This window comes from Lepidothrix coronata, unplaced genomic scaffold (genome assembly GCF_001604755.1).
Source record: "Lepidothrix coronata isolate B3197 unplaced genomic scaffold, Lepidothrix_coronata-1.0 Scaffold125, whole genome shotgun sequence".
Taxonomy (NCBI): Eukaryota; Metazoa; Chordata; class Aves; order Passeriformes; family Pipridae; genus Lepidothrix; species Lepidothrix coronata.
Genome location: NW_016690305.1, coordinates 2261944 through 2283417, shown reverse-complemented (window position 1 = coordinate 2283417; position 21474 = coordinate 2261944). Strand labels below are relative to the sequence as shown.

Genomic DNA, 21474 nt, shown 5'->3' with positions numbered 1-21474 from the left:
GGCTTTTCCAACCTGAAGGATTCCGTGACTGTATGACTTTAAATAAAGGACTTGGCATTTTAAATACTTTGGGGAAGACCTAATACACACTCTCGTGACAGAGAAGCCTCACCAGGAACTCCCAAAGGAGCGAGACTTGGATGGCTGCAGGGATGCACTGAGGGATGGAGGGATGCACATGGTGGGATGCAGGGATGGGGGCTGGGGAGGGGCTTCACTCTGCTGCTCTGCAGAGGGTGAGACCACCATGCCTTATAACACAAGCTCCCTGCCTGCCTTGCATGGGCTTTCAGCGACAGCAGCTGCAGGCAGCTATTTATATCCCATCTCCATCACCTGCACGTGCCCCTCCTGCATTTTTCCAGCAATTTCCAGGCTCAGATTATTTCCAAAGCAATGCAGTAGCAAAGCCCCTCATTTCAAGGGGCTCTGACATGCCTGGAGTGGATTTTGTGCCCACTGCATGTGTGGTTCAGCTTTGGTGATGGTGTGCAACCTCATTTCTTTTGAAGATCTAGCCAAGCCAGTCACACCCTAACAAAGAAGCAGCCTGGCATCCTTTCCACTTCAGTGTCACATCCTGGAGTCCCCAGGGATGGACCCTGCCGCTGCTCCAGCCTGCCTGTCCCACCGTGGTGACCATCCATCAGCTCACATCCTCTACCTCCGCTGCTCCTCTCCCCTCAGCTCCATCTCTCACTTTTTCTGCCAGCAGAATGTGAGTCAGGTTATTTTATGCTCCCATTTCTCAAAGGCTGATACTATATAAAAAAGATGTTTTAAGTGCCTCAGGGTGTTTTGTTCCTCATTACTTCATAAAAGTGACATTAATAGCCAAGGAAGAGCACTGCCGAGTGCAATTACGGATGATGTTCCAGGTATGAAAGCTGTTTTGAGCCTGCTAATGTTTCCTAATTACAAGCCTTTTGGCACAGGGAGAGGGAAGGCACGAGCAGGGGGCGGAGGGCAGCGATGGGGCCGGACCCTTCACCGGGAAGGAGGACAGGAAGGGAAGGAGAGAGCACGGAGATGGAAGAAAGTTCCACCTTCACCGAGCCCCCGGGATCGGTTCAGGGAAAGGACGCTCAGCCCGGATCAGCCACGCAGCTCAGGACAGCGACAGGCCACCCCACACCAACCTGGTGTGTGTCACTGAGCTCCCACTGCAGCTCCCCCAGCTTCCCACCACAAATAGCAGGGTTAAAAGCATGAATCCCACCAGACTATGTAAGGATCAGCTGGACGAGTGGCACTTACCCCCGAGGGTGGGTTGGCAGTCCAGCCCAGCTCGGCCGTCGCCGTCCGCGTATCCATCAAAGTTTCTGAGGAAACAGAAGAAACAGAAAGTTATTCCCAAAGTTTCTGGTTACATTAGGAGTACAGAGCAGCAGAAAAACCTTCAGTTGCTTTCCCACAGCGAGCACGACATTGGAGTGCTCAGGAATCAAACAGCAGCAACCCTAACACATCTAATGGACATGGGACAGCTTCGCTCTGGAGCAAAGAGTCCCAGCCTGAACCCAGCCCACACTGCCAGCTCTGACCCTTCCACACCCAGGAAAGGAAAATACCATTACCAACTAAAAAAAAAACACCTAAAAATGAAAGGATGCTGTATTTCATGGAGTCATATCATTTCCTACTTTTAGTCTTCAAAAAAACTAAAAACCAACAGAACAAGAATAATAGTGAGAGCAACACCATCTAGAAACAGATGGGGAAAACCCTCCAGGTTTTATTTATTTGTTTGCAGCAAGCAGACATGCAGATTAATTTCCTCGACTCCCGTGTCCCCACCAAATGGGAGGAGGAGAAGTGCCGCTGGCACAGCCGAGCATCCCCCACCCCTCCCCTTCCCTCTGTGCTCCCAGGTACTCACGGCAGCTTCGCAGCGCCAGGAAAACGGGTGTGACCAGAGAAATAAAGGTCAGGAAATAAAAATCAGCCCAGGAATCTGACCTGCCGCCGGGCTGCTGCTTTTAATCTCTCCGCGCCTGCTCCAGCAATCACAAGCGGGAAACAAGACTCCCATTAATCTTCCGACCCCTCCCTTTGCCGGCTGCTCCGGGATGGGAAGCCGGAGAAGCGTGACCGGGAACTCCCCGCCCTGCCACGAGTGATAAACGCTCCCTCTCCCAAAATCCCCACCGGAGCTGCCGACCTGGCATGGTTCCCGGGGGTGAGCACGGGCACCGGTGCAGAGAGAGCAAGGCAGCCCCTCCAGAGACGGAGAGAGAAGGGTATGGAAGCTGGCAAAGCTTCTGCACTCCTAACCAGCCCCAGGATGCTGTTGTGGCACTGCCAGGGGGGTTCAAAACGCACAGCCCTCCTTCTTTCCATCGTGCCAGGCTGTTCCTGCCCACAGTGCCCTCAGACAGGAGACATTTCACTCCTGCTCCCTACGGGAAACAGAAAAGCTTGGTGGCCTTCACGCTATCACAGGTCACTTTATACTGTTTCAGTCCCTTTCCATTTGGCAGAAGGCACCTAAAAATGAGGTATCCCAGCTGCAACTCCTCCTCAGACCTGAATCATGGAATCACAGAATGGCCTGGGTGGGAAGGGAACTTAAAGCTCATCTCATTTCAACCACAGGCAGGGACACCTTCCACTAGCCCAGGTTGCTCCAAGCCCCTGGCCTTGGACACTTCCAGGGATCCAGGGGCAGCCACAGCTTCTCTGGGCAGCCTGTGCCAGGGCGTCCCCACCCTCCCAGGGAAGAGTTTCTTCCCAATATCCCACCTAACCCTGCCCTCTGGCAGTGAAAAGCCATTCCCCCTTGTCCTGTCACTCCAGGCCCTGGTGCTCCAGACCTCCTGCAAGTTTCTAATCCCATCACCTCCAAGCCTTCATTCTCTTCCAAACAGCCCAGCCTCTAATTAAACAGCCCCTAATTAAACAGCCATTAATCCTTGCTACAGCCCTTCAAGTGAGCAGGCAGATATGTCCAAGCCTAAATGGACATGGAGGTGGAAGCGACTGGCCCTGCAAACATCTCCCAGTGCCCCCTGCCTGTTGGCTACATCGGGAGGATGCTCTGAGAGCCCCTAAAACCCTTGGTGTTCTCCCCTACAGGAAACAAGGTGTCCTGTAGTTGTGCCACACAGGGGAAACTGAGGCAGCAGAGAACAGGGTGACACAGGGAGCGTGGCCAGGCTGGGACCGGGGCTGGCTCATCCACCCTGTGATAAATAAGGACACGCTCCCTTACAGGAAGGGCACTTCTCCCAAGGGTTTATTCAGAAAGGGTTTTCACTCCATCATCTCCCTTCCTGTTCCACGCACTTACAGCTTCCTTCCCCGGGGTTTGACAGAGGAATGTACTTTTGATAAAGAACAGCCGCCCTGTGGGACAGTAGCACGCGAGGACCAGCTCTGCTCCGAGGTGACATTCACCAGGACCCCTCCCAAAATCTCACCCCTTCCCTCCTCTCCCCAAAGGCTCCACATTCTGCAAGGAAAGCAGGAAGGCACAGCAGCAATGCTGAAGCAGGAGACTTCAAAGTAACTAAAGAAATAGAGAAATAAATTAACAATAAATGAATAAATGGAAAATAACTGTGGAGAAGCTTTCACTTTGGATGCTTCTGGAGTCCTAAGGGGACTCTGGGGCCTGTTGCACAACAGGTAACAAATCCAGTTCTGGTGGCCAACACTTGCCCTTCCACAGCTCCATGTTTCCAAAGCAATTTGCACAGCAAAGGAAAAAGAGGGCTGACAGCCTGACCCTCTAAAGAACATCTCCTGCTCAGGTCCTGCCCTATCTCCCAACGACACTGCCACAGACAAGAAGATCCACAGCCTGGCAAAACGGTTGGTTTGGGGGTTTTTTGTTAGATAAAATAAAATGGTTAAATCGCCCTCTCCTGCTCAAATTCCTGCTGAGCTCACCCAACCCTGTGACTGCAGAGGTACTGGCACCAGAAGGACTCAGCTCAGCAACTTCCCATTGACCTCTCCTATTTCCTCTTGGAGGAAACCTTCATTTTCTGGGATGTAAAAGTGACACCATGACCTCAGTGGGACATTTATGGACAGGCTTCTCGGGGCTAAGGCTGCTGAGCACCTTCCTTCAGCAGGGGAGGGTTTGCAGATCCCAAGTCCTCACAGAGAAATGGGGGACAAAACAGGGACCCCAGCACTCACATCTGCAAAATATCCCTACAGGTGTGGGGACACAGGGATCCAACCCCCCCAACCATCCACCACTTGGGAGCAGGCAAAGGAGGGGCAGGCAGGTAAATCCTTTGCTCTGCCTGCTAACGAGGGGATTAGTGCAGATCAGTGCCTGAGCACCCTTAATGAGCGAAGAAGCCACATGGACACCTTGCATCTCTCCTCCCACCTGCCTCGTCCTTCCATGAGGACCAGTCCTCATTATTTGGCACTGGACATTAATTAAATCCCCACAGTGCAGGGGCACATCATCTCCCTGTGCCCCGGCATCGTTAACCACGCCAGGTGATCCACATGCTGCCTGCCCACCTGGATCAGCCAGTCCCACCAGGCAGGCTCCGTGACCAAGTCACTGCCATCCCCTCACCTGCTCAAGGCTCTCCAGCAACTCCTTCCACGCCTGCCCACCCGCACGTGGCCACAGCAGGTGCCATGGGGATGCTCTGCAAGGAGGGAGCTCAAGGCACTCGCTGGGAGAAGTGTGTGGGATCTGTGGCTCCGCTGCCCAGGCTGTAATGGCCAAAGCCCTCATTAGGGAGAAGAGGAGCTCTGCTACCCAGAGCTGAGCTCTCTTAGAGTGAAGAATCTTCAGCTGTATACAGTAGATTTTCTTTAATGGACACATTACTTTAAACTAAGCCTTCGCCATCTGTTCCAGTCCCTAATTATCAATACAAAAACAAACGTCTACTCACAATTACACTCGTAACAAGTAAAGATGCCAGCAATTAGAATGCACCAGCATCCCCATGCCGAGCAGCACATCCATCTGGGATGGCACTCCTGTGATCCAGGCAGGGAGTGCCTGTGATCCTGGCTCTGCTGTCCCAGGCTCCCCACACCCTCCCGGCAAACTTGCCCACAGCCAGTGCCTGCGGCGGGATGAGCCGCGTCTCAGAGGAGCGAAGGATGGGCTGGCATCATTCCAACAGCCAGGAAAAAACAAGTTATTTGGGCAAGAGTAGCCTTCATCTCGCACCAGCTGGTCTTGCCAACCACCCTTCCCAGCAGGATCGAAGCCTCTCCCAGAAAAAGCTTTCTGGACTATCCAAAATGAAGCAGAATTCATTTCCCGAAATCCCCAGCCTGAAACCCCCATTTCAGACCTCCCCAGAGCGGGTCATGCTGTGAGTAGGTGTGACTTCTCCCTGGCAGGGAGCGGGGTCTGGTTATGGGCACACACACAGAGACAAGGAGGCCAGACCAAACCAACCCAACTTGATCGCGTTTTGACATTGTCAGTTGGAAGGAAGGAGATACAACAACAAATTTTCTGCTCAGAGAGGCCACAAAGAAACTTCTACGAGTGCATCGCTCCTCAATAACTGCCTCAGGGACATGGTCCCTCTCCCAAAGCAAGGAACAGCAGCTCCCTCACTCCTGCAAGGAGATAATGGCAGGAAGCAGCCTAAGGCACTTCAAAGCAAATGCTTGGGCATCTGCAGAGAGACACAAGCATGTCTAAGACAACCAAGAGGAAAAAGATAGAAATTAAGCAAAATAAGGAGAGAGGAGGCTTGATAACAACAGATGGGTAGAGGGAGATTTGGAAAGGATGCCAGCTGCTGGAAATAAGCCCCCTGAGATGCGTGGGGAGCAGAGAGGTGCATGCCCATAGCTGAGCCTTCAGAGATGGGAGGGCAGCCGTGGAGCGAGGGGCGGGGGGCTCAGGTCTGAGGTCCAGAGGGGCAGAGGATGCTCCACAGGTGAGATCTTTGGAGACTCATCCTGATGTCCCTCAGCAAGTGTCAGTGGGGTCAGCACACGGTCCAGCCCCAGAGCACAGCCCCTGGGCAGCCCCAGCCCCACAGCACGACTTTCGGGAGGGGAACAATAGCAGGACTTCTTTTCCATAGGGAAAGCACCATATTTTCCCCTCCATTTCATGCTTGTACATGCCAGGCTTCCTTCCTACCCCCTCCTTCTCTCCCAAGAGCTTCAGCAAAATCAGCCCAAGGCAAATGCACAGCTTGGAAAGCTTCTGTCCAAGTTTGGTGACATTACCAGAGAAAGGGAATGATAGGGAAACAGAGCCAAGACGCTTTATTCCAAAGCCTAGTGCTAAATAACTTTAACTGCCATGATATCATGAGCTCTGCCTTCCCGTGGCTGTCAGGACTTCAAGCCCAGCCCAGGTTGCATCATGGCTTCCATCACCATTCCATCACGCCTCTCAATGCCAGTGGAAGGAAAGTCCCACAGGCACCACGGGAATAATTTCGATTTAATTCTCACTGTTACCCACTGATGAAATTATCCTCTACCCTGTTCTGGTGAGATCCCGCCTGGAGCACTGCATCCAGTTCTGGGGTCCCCAGCACAGGAAGGACCTGTTGGAGCAAGTCCAGGGGAGGCCATGGAGATGATTAGAGGGATGGACCACCTCTGCTATGAGGAAAGGCTGAGAGAATTGGGATTGTTCAGCACCTAAAGAGGCTCCAAGAGAGCTGGAGAGGAACTGTGGACAAGGGTCTGGAGTGACAGGACAAGCAGGAATGGCTTCAAACTGAAAAAGTGCATATTCAAATTGGATATTGGGAAGAAACTCTTCCCTGGGAGGGTGGTGAGAACCTGGCACAGGTTGCCCAGAGAAGCTGTGGTTGCCCCATCCCTGGAAGCGTCCAAGGCCAGGTTGGACGGGGCTTGGAGCCACCTGGGCTAGTGGAAGGTGTCCCTGCCCATGGCAGGGGGTGGAGTAAGATGAGCTTTAAGTTCCCTTCCAACCCAAACCATTCTGTGGCTCTATGGAAAGGTTCGAGCACACACCAGGAGGTTGCCTGAGTAATTCCAGGTTATGACCACACTTCTGACTGTAACATCCCACGGACACCGTCCCTGTTTGCCTGTGCAAGTTTTTTTTCTTATATTCTGAAATTCAGACTAAGCTGGGAAAAAAAGCAGGAACAGAAAATCTACGTGGCTCTGTTGGAGGGATCAAGCTGCTAGGCACACAACCCACCCAAAAAGTCTCTTCTATCAGAGGACTGCCCATCTGATTCTTGCTCGGAATTGTGAGGGAGCGGCATCTCCCACATGGTTTAATTACAGCGCTGGAGAGGTGGGCAAGGCACGAGCAGGACCAGCCTCAGCCCTTACTGCTGCTCTTCACAGTTCCCTGAGAGCACCAGCTTCTGAAAGAGCCTCTTCCAGCACCTACACATTTTCAATCAAAAATATTACAGCAACAACTAATTACGTCCCATCATTCCCAGGGCTCTCTGCCTTTAATGGTGCATTTTGCTGCTACAGAACGACGGCGGAACGGCTCTGGAAGTGCATAACGAGCTCTCCCCATCAATCTCCCGCGGGTTCGTTATGAAGGATTACCCGACAAGTAACAAACCCAGGAGAGCAGGGAGAGGATGCACTAAACAACAACAAGTCAACACGAAATATCATCTTCCTGTATTTTGAGGGTCTGTGGGAACCTCCTGGGGGAGAGGAGCAGCAAAGACACCTCAGCCGTTGCCAGCACGAGGAGATCTGCGGTGGCCAAAAAAAAAACCCCTCGCTTTGGGCCGGAAAGGGAAAGAATTTATATCCACGAGCCGAGGAGGAGCGTGCTGTGTCAATTTGTGACGGGATGCATTAAGCTGCGGCTGCACAGCACAGTCCGGGATCTCCTCCGGGATCTCCCGTCAATGGCATGGATTTCAGTGTGCAGTGAAGATGCATCGCAGCGGGGCAGGCGATAACTTAATGAAGCTCAGATTTGGGGGTGTTTGCTCAGCAGCTACATAACAACTTTATCAATAAAGCGCTGCCTGCTGCGACTGCGGGATGAGACGCTCTAATTACACGCGGCAAACACTTACCCACATCAGGATACGCTAAATTTTAATATGCTGGTTGATTGTGCCCGAAAGTGCCAAATAAAACACCTTCTTCCATTTTTGCAAGCGAAAAAACCCCAAACCAAAACCCCAGCCTAAAAAGTTCAGGAGGTGACGCAAAGTTTGGAGCGTAAGGACCAAGCCCTGTCTACAACGCTCACTCCACCTTCAGGCCCAGCCCCAGCATCTCCCCTTGGTTTTCACGCTCCAAAGGGAATTGACCCAACGCGGGTACGTGGTGTTGGACAAGCTCAGCCGAAGCCATACAATCCATTTATCATAATCCTACCGAGGAGAGAGAGACAGTAAATCAAAGAGACAACCCGCCTCTGAATAAATTACTGGGGGGAGGGAGACCAGGAGAGGGATAGAGAGGAAAAGAGAAAGAACTGCAGAGGGAGAGATAAGAGAAAGGGAAGGAAATGACAGAGAATTGCCCAAAAACGCACTCATCACAGAAAAAAAAACAAACAAAGGGGACCAAATCAAATGGAAAGATAAGAGAGGGAAGATAGAGCTTTCAATACCTTTTGTTTTCCAAATTGCAAACCTATTTTTGAAGATTTGAGAACAAGTTTTCAAACATAAGGAGCTCATTTGCTCACGACAGTCAGCTGCTGATATCATACTTTTTATAATTGCACACAGGCCACGGATTCCCAAAATCCACACATAGCATACACACAGATCACAGTCATACATCATCATTTACAGCTTGGCAACTCGAAGTCAAGCAGCACCAAGGGCTGAGAGTGCACTTTAATGAACGCTCTGGCCTGCCAGGACAGACCCAGCCACCCCAGGAACACAGCTCCTCCACCACGCCACTGCCAGGGGAGGGATCCGGGCCGGGAAGATGACACGGTTGTCTTTCAGGAGAATATTTTCCAGAACAATGTCACTATGCATTTAAATCCTCATCTTTGCTTTCTTGAGGCTGGGTAGCCAGCAAACATCTCTGAACGCCGCAGCCTGCCCCGAAAATCACCATATGTCAAGCTTGGCAGTTACTCATTTCATCCTCCACAAGATGTGGAAGAGGAACTCAGCCAAGCAGGGGTGGGCAGAGGCTTTCCCAGAAACCTTAACCTCCAAAAAGCTTTCAAGGCTGCCCAGGAGAAGTAGCAGCTTCCAACTCAAGATCCAGCTAAGGGGTGTGAGAAGGTCTGGCTTGAATGGAGGTTGGGGAAGAGCAATCATTTGCTCTTCAGCATCCACCTTATCACCACCCAGGAGCACATGGCAAAGCAGACGAAGGCTGAAGGTCGGGTGCCTGAGGTCCCTCTGTGCCTTGTCGTGCTGTTGGGTGGCTTTGGCACAAACTGGGTACAGCAGCATCACATCATGGACTCCTTGGGTGGAGACCAGCTGGCTTGGACAACCACCTCACCAGCCAAGAGAGTCAGGAGGATCCAGAATCCCAAACCTTCACATATCCCAGAGGAGCACAGAGTCTCAAGGGTAAACCAAACGTTATTGGGTAGCAATGTAAACAACTGACTGTTTTCCACTACTACTTTTCTGTAGCTCACTTCTTGGTCAACCACCCACGTACCCGCACTGGCTGCACGTGGTGTGCTCCAGCCAGGCTCGATGGAAGTGAGCTTTCCCAAGAGAAGGACATCCTGCCAGGAGCTCTTCTCTTGGGAAACTTGATCTTAATCATACTACCAGAAAGCAAGGAACTCCGAAAAGAAGTGAAAAAAATAATAAACAAGGGCAGTGTTTGAGATTTCGCAGACAAGGGCCATTGAAGCCTAACAAGTTCCATGGAGTAGGCTCCTTATCAGCTGGGATTCCCTTGGAAATTATTGCCTCTAAATACAGAATTAGTCACCTGAGAAGACAGAGCAGCCCTAAACATCAATAGCATCTGCAATTACATGTGTTAGGATGAATCAGGAGGACACACAGTCTCCCTGCCTGGATACACAGGACACTGGCCCGTGGGATTGCAGGGGATCTCCCCAGCACTGCGCTCACACGTGTCTCACAGGAGCTCTCCTTCCCTTGCAGGAGTTATTTTGCCTTCCTCCAGGGTGGCACCGCCTATGAGGAAAACTCTAAAAATCAAAACATTTATCCTGCATTTCCCTACACACCAGCACTTCTTGAGAGATTCAGGATGAGTCACTGTCTTGGACCATGTCCCCCAGAAAAGCTTCGCGCTCGCCGCGAAAACACGCGTCTCGTAGAGCCCTAAATCTGAAATGCCAGCCGAGCTGTCAGAGAGCCCTCACGCCCAGAGATGCACCTGGCATCGTCCAGCTCCTATTTACTAGATCTTATTTTAAAATGTCAAAGGGATTCTGCTAAGCCACAAACATGACAGACTGCTCAGAGACAGAGCAAGCACCGCCGGGGCATCCCTTCCCCCAGGCACCACTGCTCCCAGCGCGAGAGCCTGGTGGTTCCCCCAGACACCAAAATCTGGGGGAAAAGCCTCACTTTTCACCCCAGCACAGAACAGCTTCAGCCAGATTGATCCTGCATTTTTAAAGGCAGCATCTGACAGGTAATTCTAAAGCTTCCAGGGGGGCCGGTTGAAAATTTCATGAGTAAGTAAGAACTAAAAAATAGCATTTCTGGCCCAAGGATGCACCCTGAAGGTCGCTGTGCAACTGGGATCCCAGGGGGGGAAGAGGGAAAGCAGCGGGGCAAGAGCGGAATCGCGCAGGGATGCTCCGGCTGCCGCTGGAGGTGACGAGCGCACCCGCAGCTGCCGGAGCACAGCCGAGGGAAGGAGGTGGAAATATTGAGCCTCAAACGAGGGAAACTGCAAAAGCTCGTCGGCAAGCGGCCCCTGCACCACTCCCCCAGCCCGGCGCCGGCTGCTGTGCCGAGCAGCGTCTCCCTGGTTTTTGCACCATATGGAGTCAGCTCGCGAGTGCAAACGAGGCAAAGGGAAATAAATCTGTGCCACCGCGGCGTCGCACGGGGCTGCCGGCACCGCGTCGGGACACGGATGGGATGGGGGGAGGCTCCGCCTGCATCCCCTGGGGACGCCTTGGCAAAGAGCCCCGTCACCTGCCCAGTCCTCCCCCCCATCCGGCTGCACACGTGGGGAAGGGGATGTGGCAAAGCCAACAGGTCCGTTGGAAAGGGCAGAGCACTCCATGAGCAGACTCCGATGGGTTTTTTGCTCTGGCCCCACATCTAAATGCCCCTTCCTAAAATGCCCTGGAGACACATCCTGGGCTCTCTCAGCTTTGCCTTTTTTTTTTCTTTTCCACTTTTGGATTTGGACAAAGCAGCCAGTGGCTGGGATCTATAACTATCCTGCACCCTACCCAAAAAACTTTCCCATCAGACTGAGCCATCTTTAGGTACATTCACACCCACATCTGGTCTGGTGATTAAACAACAACATGTGTTTGCCAAGATTTCCAAACAGCCATTCACACAGGGTGCCAGTGGGGCTGTGTTAAATCCTTGTCCAAATTCACCAACAGCTATCAGTGACTGTAATCACCCCCTTGGAAGACGCTCTTCCTCAAGAGGTGTCCAGGACCCCTCACGGTAAGCTCTTGGTGCATGATCCAAACTGTTGCCTCCCGCAGCTCCTGCCAGCATGGAGGTAGAACCAGGGATCCCCCCACACCAGGACCCTCTTCTGTGAGAAGGGAGGAAGCACGAGCATTGCTCTAAGTCAACCTCAAATCATAAGATTTTGCTCAGGGCCACTCTTAGGCCAAGCTTTTCCTACAAGCTGCAGTGCCCAGCTTGAGCTGCTGCACTGCCACAGCTCCCACGGGCACTGGGAGGTGAGGAAGAGGAGGAAGAGGAGGATGCTGGCAGAAGGTGCTGCTGGCAGCAGGCCTGCCTGGCACAGCCCTGCCTCCAGCCCCAGTGCCTGCGCGGGTGCAAGCTGGGAAAAGGCTCCAGCACGAGCAGAGCCATCTGCGTGCTGGGAGCTGCGCCAAGGTGGGCTCAGGGATTACTTCTCCCCCCTCCTCGCCAGGACAGCCTCCTTCCCAAGTGCTGACTTACCACACAGGTGACAGCTCACCGAAATCCTTCAGCACAGCTTGCAGGGAGGCAAGCACAGAGAAGGCCACCAGAACCACCCTGGTCACTGGCCAGACCCTGGGAAGTGCCTACAATCCACCGTGGGATAGGGATGGTCCCGGCATGACCGGCACGGCTCCATTTCATGCAACGCCAGCTCCGCTCATTTTTAAAGCAGTGCTGGTTGATGATAAAGTTCCCCTGGAGCTCATCTCCATACCCACCTCTTCTCCTGATGACTCTGACCCATCCTCCCTGATTGTGGTTTCCTTGCTGAAATAAATCACTTTAAGTGCACATTGTGCTCTGGGTCTCATTACTGTTCATCATCTTCTGCGCAACGGAGCTGTCACAGCCTCACAAACCCTGTCACCTGGGTGACACGGGAGCCACTTGGGAGGGCAGGAAGGTGGGGAGAAGGAGCCTGCCCTTGACAAAGTACCAGGAGCTCCCCCATCCCTCTCCTCCACAGCTTTTGGACGTTGAGCTCACGCCTCCAGCCCCACGCACCCCTCATGGCACAAAAGCTCAGCAGAACAAAAGCAAGAAGGTGCAACACACGTGCAAGATGGGATTGGTGCACCAAGGACCCAGAAGGATGCCAGGAGGGATGGCAGATGCACCTTGATGGCCAAGAGGGTCTTCCTTCAGTGAGGTATGTCCCCACAGGGAAACCTCCCCCAGAAGAGGCAGAAGAAACTCTCTCTCTTCCACAAATTTAGAGCACAAACACCTAAAGGAGGGAAGGAGGAAGAGCCAGGCACAGGGGCAGCAAAACAGACTTTAATCCTTCTCCAGGTGGATCCTAGGCAGTGCCAGATTGAACTCCTCATCACAGATGGGTGCTCCCAACTCCAAGAGGTTACTCCAGATTAACCCAGAAGAGAAGATCACGATCACACTGCACACAGTAAATCAAAAACTCTTCTGTGCCAAAACCCCGCAAGGGCCCATCAGGCAACAGCAATGCAAAGGCATCGTTTGTCTGTCACATCACTTTTGAAAGGCAAACCCTCAGAGAGAGAGAAAGGGAGCGATTAAGGCTGCCACTGATCTTGGAGTGTCCACAGAGACGGGTCTGTTGGGTTTTTATCAAGCAGGGAGTGTAAGTACCATCGGCTTCCAGATGGCCAGAGGCCCCATGAGGGGCTGGGACCTGCCTGGAATGAAAGGCCAACCCAGGCAGCAAGGAGGGAGGTGCTCATCCATAGCCATGTGGCCAACACCCACACCCCTGCACATCAGCACGGCTCCCTGGGAAAAGAAGCTGCTTCCCAGCATCATGTTTGGGAGGGTGCAAAGGTTTGGGTTTCCCACCAAGCACACAACACCTCCAAAGACCCTTGAGCGTGGCTGCGGAGAAGACACACTGCTGTCACACCTTCCATAAGGTCAACACTCACATTTGTCTCAAACTCTCCATCTCACCGCCACAGGAAAACACCCCTCACTGCCCTGGAGACCACAGCAGAAGACCCCCAGAAATGTAAGTAGGACAAAAACAAAGGAGATGCAGGAGAAGATCTCCAGAGACACATGAGGAGAGGACCCCTGGAGGTGCACACGCACCAGGACATCCATCACTGCCAAGAAGGACTCCCCAGGCGGTCCCACAGGCTTTGCTCAGCTCTCCCAGCCCTCCCATCCCACCCCACCATCCCAGGCTGGCTGCTGCAGCCCGGAGACCCCCCGTCCCCCCCTCCTCGCCCAGGGCACTCGCACACATGTTCGCACACGCACGGAGCAGGAGGGGAAGCCGCGCCGCAGAAATAACACAGGCACACAAACAAAAGAGCACAAGCCATTAATCTGGGTGAACCAGAGGAAATGAAATCATTATGTCTGCAGCTACAACATCCCGAGGAACAAATTTCCTGCCTGGATAATAAATGGATTCTTTTGTTTCACGTTGGCCCCAGCCATGTGACTCTCTTGGCCTATTCCTCATCCAAAACATCTTGCTGTATAAATACCCAGACGGGTTCGAATTTCAGCTGCTAAAAATATGTTTTAATTATAATAATATATAATAATAATAACAAGAAAAAAAACCTCTCTGGATCTACAGGCTCCCCTCGCCTCTTAAACAACCTCTGAAGGCTTTCCAGCAGGCAGGCAAGCAAACAAAAAGTCCCAAAGTTGCCAAAAGCAGCTGAACAGCACAAATAGAGCCTTTGAAAGAACGAGCGAGGCACCTGAAAGCAGCCCCAGGTGAATGTTTGCAATAAATAACCCCTGCCAGAAAGAGAAATGATAGGGTCATGAGTATTTTAAGAAGCACCTCCTAAGTATCTCCCAGCAGCAGGATGGGGACCGAAGCCCCCCAACACACTGATGACAGCTCCAAAGTGAGGGCTGGGCAGGATTGCTTCTGAGCCAGGTTTTCTTCTGTTGGCTTTCTGATGGCTCGCTGGGGCTTGGGATTTATCCCTTAGATTCATGGGGAATGCAAGATCTGGCCTCCTCCAGCTTGGCAAGATGCTTGTCAGCTGTAGGTGTCTCAGGGGACGCAGACCCCTAGGAGAGCTGCGTGACTTACTGGCTTCAACCACTCCTTCAGTCTGCAACTCCGTCAGATCACTTGGTTAAAACCATTTTTGCATCTACCTACATCTTTTGCTTCTGCTTTCAGCTTCCCTTCGCTCGCCTTCCCAGCTTTACCAACACATCGCAAGCGCTGCAACGAGTCTCAAAACAAGACGCGGTTTCGAAGCCAAATACCAAAGTGCCTTGGTGCAAAAAGTCTAAATTATCTGGATGTTAAAGAGAGACCTCCACGAACAGAAACAAGCTCAAAAATCCTTCCAAGCCAACGGGCAGCCAGAGGCAGAAGACACAACCAAGCCCACCGTGCTCAACCACAGCTCGTACTGAGGGTTGGACTTGTTCTCTATCACCTCGAACATCCCAGCACCCCAAGGCACAACCTCTTTCTCCAACTTCACACACAGAGGAAAGCAGAGGAAACCCTCCATGGTGCATCACACCAGCAAAGCCTTAATTTCGTTTTCCTCTGTGGGTCATCTTTAATTTCAATTATATTTTGGATGCTGGGGAAAGTGTCCAAGCACAGCTGCTGCCTCATTTCAGTCACTTATTGCTGGTGTTTCTTCAAGGAAGGGGAGGGGAGAAAAATTAAAAAAAAAAAAAAAGTCCTTGGAAACTAAATATTTACACACCCACGTAGGCTAATCCCAGAAGATCCAAGGGTGGGAAGCCTATTTAGAAAAACATCCCTAATTATTTTCCCATTTTAAAGGGAATAATCTGGCCATTAGCTCTAAAGCTTTACTTAAGTAATCACTTATTTTTCGAGAGGAATAATCCACTGGCGTGTGCACAGACAGGACAGGGGGCTGAAAAACCATTTTTATACTCTTCCCTTGCTACAGCTGCTGACAGCTGAGTGGCACAGAGGGGATGGAGGCATGGGGGGCACTCAGGGGTCATCACATGCCACCCTTGGGAAGCCACCCCTGGGATGGGGACAAAGCCAGCTCAGGCAGTGATACCTCACTGGTCCCTGGATGGCACCACAAGGAAACCTTTTTGGGAAAAAGGTGGGCTCTCAAGGAAATATGAGAAGGAAAAATTGGAACAGAGCACCAAACACCTCGAAAGGCCATCGGTCACCTCACAACAATGCCCTGGCAAGTGCCCATATCCCTCCCAGCAGTGTCAGGAGTGGGAAAGCACAGCAAGTTGCTACTGAAATACACTGATTTATCAGCAACATCTTCCAGTCCCTTTTTGCTGAGGTATTAACAAAACAATCCTCTTATCAGACAATGAAGCGCTTTCTGCTGGAAAAAAACCTCAATAATCTGGACATGGGGATGTATGGAAGGACTTCCAAAGCCCCTCCTGTCATGGCAAAGCAAACAGCAGCAATTTGCTAACTGGCAACAGGCACTGTGCTGCTCAAGGAAATGGCCAGAGTCCTTAGGATGGGGAAAGTTTGATGATAAGACACGCACGGCGGATCATTTAGAGAGATAAAACCACGCTCGCTCTGCCGCAGCCAACTATTAAAAGTGGAGAATGTTATTTCAGGTAATAAAGAGCAAGACCTGAGGACCAGCCTGGGAATTCAAATTTACAACTTGTATCAAATTCATCTGCTGTAAAACTTCACCTAGTTTATAAGTTTCTCACCAACTTCATAAAACATGTTTTATTATTATTGTTTTCTGACTCTCCCGCCTTAATAAAATTCCTCTCCCAGCCTGTGTGGGTGTTGCATTATAAACATTTGCACTTTGATTCATTCAAGACTGCGGAAAGCTTTCAAGGTAACCTATTAGGAATACTTTAAATGGTTCAAAGACATCCCAGTCTCCCCTGAACACCGCAAAGCTTTAAAGAACAAAATAAAAACGTGCCTTGCCGCAGAGCCACCTCCAAAAATCTGCTGGGCCCGTGACTCAGGAGATGACATGTGGGAACAACCAAAGCACACACCAGACCCACGGGGTCCAGAGTGGGAAAACATAGGAGTTATAGAGGCACAGGGTAAGGTGGGTGCCCGCCCATCGCTCCTCAAGCCCCATCAGCAGGGAGCCCTGGGGATGCTGCGAGTGGGTCCCACTGGTGGGAGGCAGCCAGGCCATTTTGGGGGGTGCTGCGAGTGGGTCCCAGTGGTGGGAGGCAGCTGGACCATCTTCAGGGATGCTGCCGAGTGGGTCCCAATGGTGGAAGGCAGCTGGACCATCTTCAGAAATGTTGCCGAGTGGGTCCCAATGGTGGGAAGCAGCTGGGCCATCTTCCCCCAAGTTAGGGATGGTGCAAAAGCAGGGATTTCCCCATTCCCATGAGCCCTGGCAGCAGAGCCCAGCGCTGGCACACAAAGGTAGCGCTGGAGGGGGCTCAAAGCAGAGCCCTTCTCAAAGCAGCCCCTCTCCTCCAGCCTCATCCAGAGCCCCTGGAAGTTAACAGTGTCTTCCCACAGCCTTGGTCGGGCTCCGGAGCCGGGCTGTGAGCGCAGGAGCTCCCGTGAGCGCCCAGCGGTGCAGCCACTGCGGGAATAACCCACACATGGCACATGGAGCTGATCTTTAAATACTGAACACAATTAGGTCGTGACCTTACAGTGCCCACCAGCCAGCACCCACCTCCTCTCCTCCACAAGGTCGGCTGCGGCATCCCTGGGTCAGGGGCAGCACTGCCAGCTGACGGACAGAGCTCAGGAGGGCTTGACCCAACCTGGGGCCAAAGAAAAAGGCATTGATGCCTTTAATTCCTGCACAGCTGGCGCTTTTCTTCATTTCACTGAGCAAGACAGAGGCTACCTGGCACAACGACATGGCTCGAGATGCCACACATCACTCCCCAGGAGACGTGGCATGGAGCTGATCCTCCTCTATTTTATGACACCAGAAATTACCCCTTTACAGCTCCATCTCTGGTCCAAATGACATCACTTGATGTGATCTCACAGTGCCTCTGTTGAGACCCTGATGTGTTCAAACCACCTAGACCCTCACCAGCAATTTCCTTTCAAGGGGCAAAGCACAGGCAACAAAGGCCACACATCTCCAAGAGACTTGCATGGAGCTTCTGGAGAGCTCCAGCCAAACCCACGGGCTGAGAAGCAGCTCCGTGTGCCTTGGGTTTGCCTGCAGCCAGATCATGCCCATAATTTCCATTATTAAATTAAAAATAACCTTAAAAATAACCACAGCAGAAGCGCAGGGATGGAGTTACCACCAAAGGCACCTCCGAGCTGCTACAGACCACAGGCAAACACACCCATGGAGCAACCTCACCAGCTCCACGGGTACATCACAGGAGGCAAAGGTGCTGGACTAGCCAAAAACATTGTAAGAAGTACTTCTGACAGTACAATTCTGACAACTCTGTTATTTCCAAACACGTTTGTTTCAAATGAAAAGCAGAGCCAGCGCCTAATGGAGCACTCTGAGAGCACCCCGCTCCTGTTCTGGCCCTACGTGTTCATCTCCTTCCTTGGGCATTTGGAAATAGGAAGCTACAGGTGTTGGGTGAAAAACTAAAGTGCCCAGCCACCACTAAGGTCAGCCCCAGCCTGTGCCCAGTACATCAGGCTGTCTCCCTCCCAGCTCCCCCCATCCTGAGGGCAGTGGGACCGGAGCAGACCCACACAGCCAGCCCCGATCTCCTCCTGCCTCTGGAGGATGGTGTTTCCTTTTCAACTCTTCTGCCAAGTTCCTGGTTTGCCCGGGGAAGACGCAATTCACACCCCTTTGCCTCTTCTGCGGTGATTTAATGTCTTTTGAGCAAAAAGCAATTATCCTTCCATCAACAGGACCCCAGTGAGGGCAATAACGAGGCGGCTCCAACCCCGCGGCTACGGAAGCGGCTGAAGCGAGCGGAGGCCTCGAGTAATCAAAGGCCCGTCCCTGGCCTCTGATTGCTAAACAAGAAATGAAAAACCTCCATAAAACTTCAAACGTTGCCGTTCCCTGCTCCATCCCTCCACCCGTGGTGTGGGTTTTAGCACCAGGAGACAGGGGACCAACACCAGCTCCGGGTCCACCCCGGCTTTGTCACCCGACTGTGTTTTGGGTGTCACTTGCTGGCTCACCCGCAGCACCCCACAAGGAGAGGACACAGGGGATTGACCCCGTGCTCAAAGCAGACACTGTTTTCCCAGGTTTTGGGGCTGAAGGAGAAGCAGCCTCCACCTGAAATCGAGCCCAGGAGGCAACAAGCAGGTGACCTGCCCTGCCCCAGGACGTGCAAAAAAAGATGTCCCTATGCTCTGCCCTGCAAACGTAAAGAAAATAGGGAAAGGGTGGGAAAGATGTGGATGTGCAACAGGTCTTGGGGTTTGCAGGACTGGAGAGGGTAGACAGCAAAACCAGGAGAAGAGAGTACCCAGTAGGCTGAGCTGCCCTTCCCCTCAAAAATGTAATATACAGCCAGGCAAAGACACCAAAACCCAGCCATGCACAGAGCAGTCCAAGGAAAAGGCTGGTTGGGTTTGAATAATCCAAAGCTTGGTGCCCAGTTGCTGCTGGGATGTGGCACAAAGGGTACTGGTGATTGTAGATGCTGGCAGGATGTGAGAAGGACTTTTGGGGAGAAAATATCATGAAACAATCCTCTGAAGTCACGATGAAGACCCCACCAAGGATGGGATGAAATGGCCTAAAAGTGAGGATTTCCACAGCCTGTCACCTATTCCCAGTTACCACTTTTACTCATTGCATAACAAATTAAAGCTTAATCAGCTCCAACCACCAGTAATCCTGACTGGATGCCTCTACAGATAATAAACATTTTATTCACTACGCAAACGAGCACATACCTGAGGCTCCACTAATCTCTAATTACTTGGCATGGCTATTTCCAAATTATAAATAAATAAATAAATAAAATCCTAGAATCACAGAATGGTTTGGATCAGAAGGAACCTTAAAGATCATCTCGCTCCAACCCCCTGCTATGGGCAGGGACACCTTCCACTAGATCTTAATAATAACCTAAATAACCTTACTACTGTTAAAAAAAAAAAAAAAAAAAAAAAAAAACAAGATTAACTTAATACTGTATTTTTTTTTCTCCCCGCATCTGGAAAGATCTTGAAAGGACTCCACCTGCTTATTAAGGGGAATGACTGAGAAAACAAGCAAATTAACACTCAATTAACTAAAACCAATCCTAACTCTCTTGTTTTCCAAGCAACTACCTGCCATCACCTTCCACTGGTCCCACAAGTGGATGGCACAGAGATGCCAGCCATGGGGATGCTCTGGGGCTCCTCTCCTCCCACATCAAGAGCATCCCTGGTTTAGGCTGGAAGAAGCAAGGCTGAAGGACTGTCATCCTCCCTATCCAAGCCTTGGCACAAGCCCGTTCCCCTTTGAACTATTGCCTCTGTGATTTTTCACCACAGGGCTCCCAGCAGGGACTTATTAAAGCCAGACCAAAGCACGTCTCTCTTTAATAGTAATTAGGTCACCCTGGGTTGTGGGCTTAGCAGGCAAAACTATAATTATTTAGAAACATCAAGTTTAAATGCCGAAGAGTCTTAATGGAGCTCAGCTAATTAACCAATTTCAACTAAGTAACTGATTAGCTTAAAAAGCAAAAAAAAAAGATAAATCAATGATCATAGACAAAAACATTTTCTTTTAACAGGTTGTTTTCTTGCAATAATTCTCAATTGCACAAATGGAGCCCAACAACCCCCGCTAACCAAATATTATCGTAATTAAATATTCAACAGAAAGCCTCTTCAATTATTCAAAAGACTGATAACACTTGATTATAATTGGGGTGGTGGGAGAGGTTTGCAGGAGCAGGGATTGCGCACACCATCCAGCCCCGGTCGCTGACGCAAACCCACACGGGCAGAGGGGTCGTGGCATCGGCACAGGGTGCTGGCTCCGGCCACCTCTCCCGTCCCTGAAACCACACCGGGGGCAGGCGGATGCTTTCCAGCCCAGACGTGAGAAAACAGACCAGATGGTCCACAGGCTTTCTGGATTTCTGCTATTAGACCGAAAATTTAGGGGGCTAATGGCCAGTTTCCAGGTTTGACACCATTTTCCGATGGCAGCGCTGTTCCCCCAGCAGAGGAGCGGGAGGAAAAGCAGACCCCGGTGCATCGTTATAATTCACTAAGCGGCATTACCATAGGAAATTACAAATTAGCTTTTCAGCAGAGGATACGGACGTACTTAGATTAGCCATGGAGAAACTACAGAACCTTCCAGCCCATTCATCAAAGCTCCAACTTTCAGGGAAATGAAACAATAATAAATATTGAGCAGGGAAAGTTAATCTCCGCTGAACACGCTTTAATAATTCAAAAGTTGTGAGAAATAAATAGATAAATAAAGCGCAGATCCTTTCGCTCCTACAAACACGCATCCCCTGTTTTTCTCACCGTTTCTCGTGATGTGACTTGGTGGAAAATGGATGGTGACCGAAATAAAACAACTTCAAAAATTCAGCTGCGGCTGGAAGTGACTCAGGGAAGGAGGGAGCCCATCCACCTTTGCCACTTATCTGGGAAGCTGTAGAGCTGATTTGGGCAAGAGTTTGCTCTCATTGTCCCTAAGGAAAGGGCTGTGTTGGCTGTACCTGCTGCCTGCAGCAGCTCCATGCCCATTCCCTTCCCTGCGCACTTCCAAACAGCCTCTCACGCCACTCCTTTTTGCAAAGACTGTGGTTTTACCTCTAAAAGCTGGACAGTGGAACAACCAGCTCTGTGTCCACCCAGGGTCCCAGCTCTCTCCTGACATTACTCTGCCATTGCTCCACCCCTTTCCACACCTTTCTGCTCCCACGCTAACCTGAGGGGGGATGCCGCAGGCTCAGCCAGCAGAAGCGCCATTCACAGGTCACGGTGTCCTCGGGATTCACATCCATTTGCCTTCCCCACCACCCACCACCACTTCACAAGGTGCTCTCAGTCACCAGGGGACCCGAATTCCCATCCCCGGGTTATCTGCACCCCTTCTATCACACC

The 21474-nt window shown here is 51.4% G+C and overlaps 1 protein-coding gene across 1 annotated transcript in view; it reads right to left on the bottom strand.

Moving 5' to 3' along the window:
• Positions 1-21474, bottom strand: part of EPHB1 (EPH receptor B1) — a 68548-nt gene that overhangs the window by 42942 nt on the left and 4132 nt on the right. The window contains exon 2 of the mRNA XM_017826353.1: positions 1258-1322. Within this exon, the coding sequence (XP_017681842.1) occupies positions 1258-1322 (65 nt within the window). The remainder of the gene's footprint in view (positions 1-1257; positions 1323-21474) is intronic.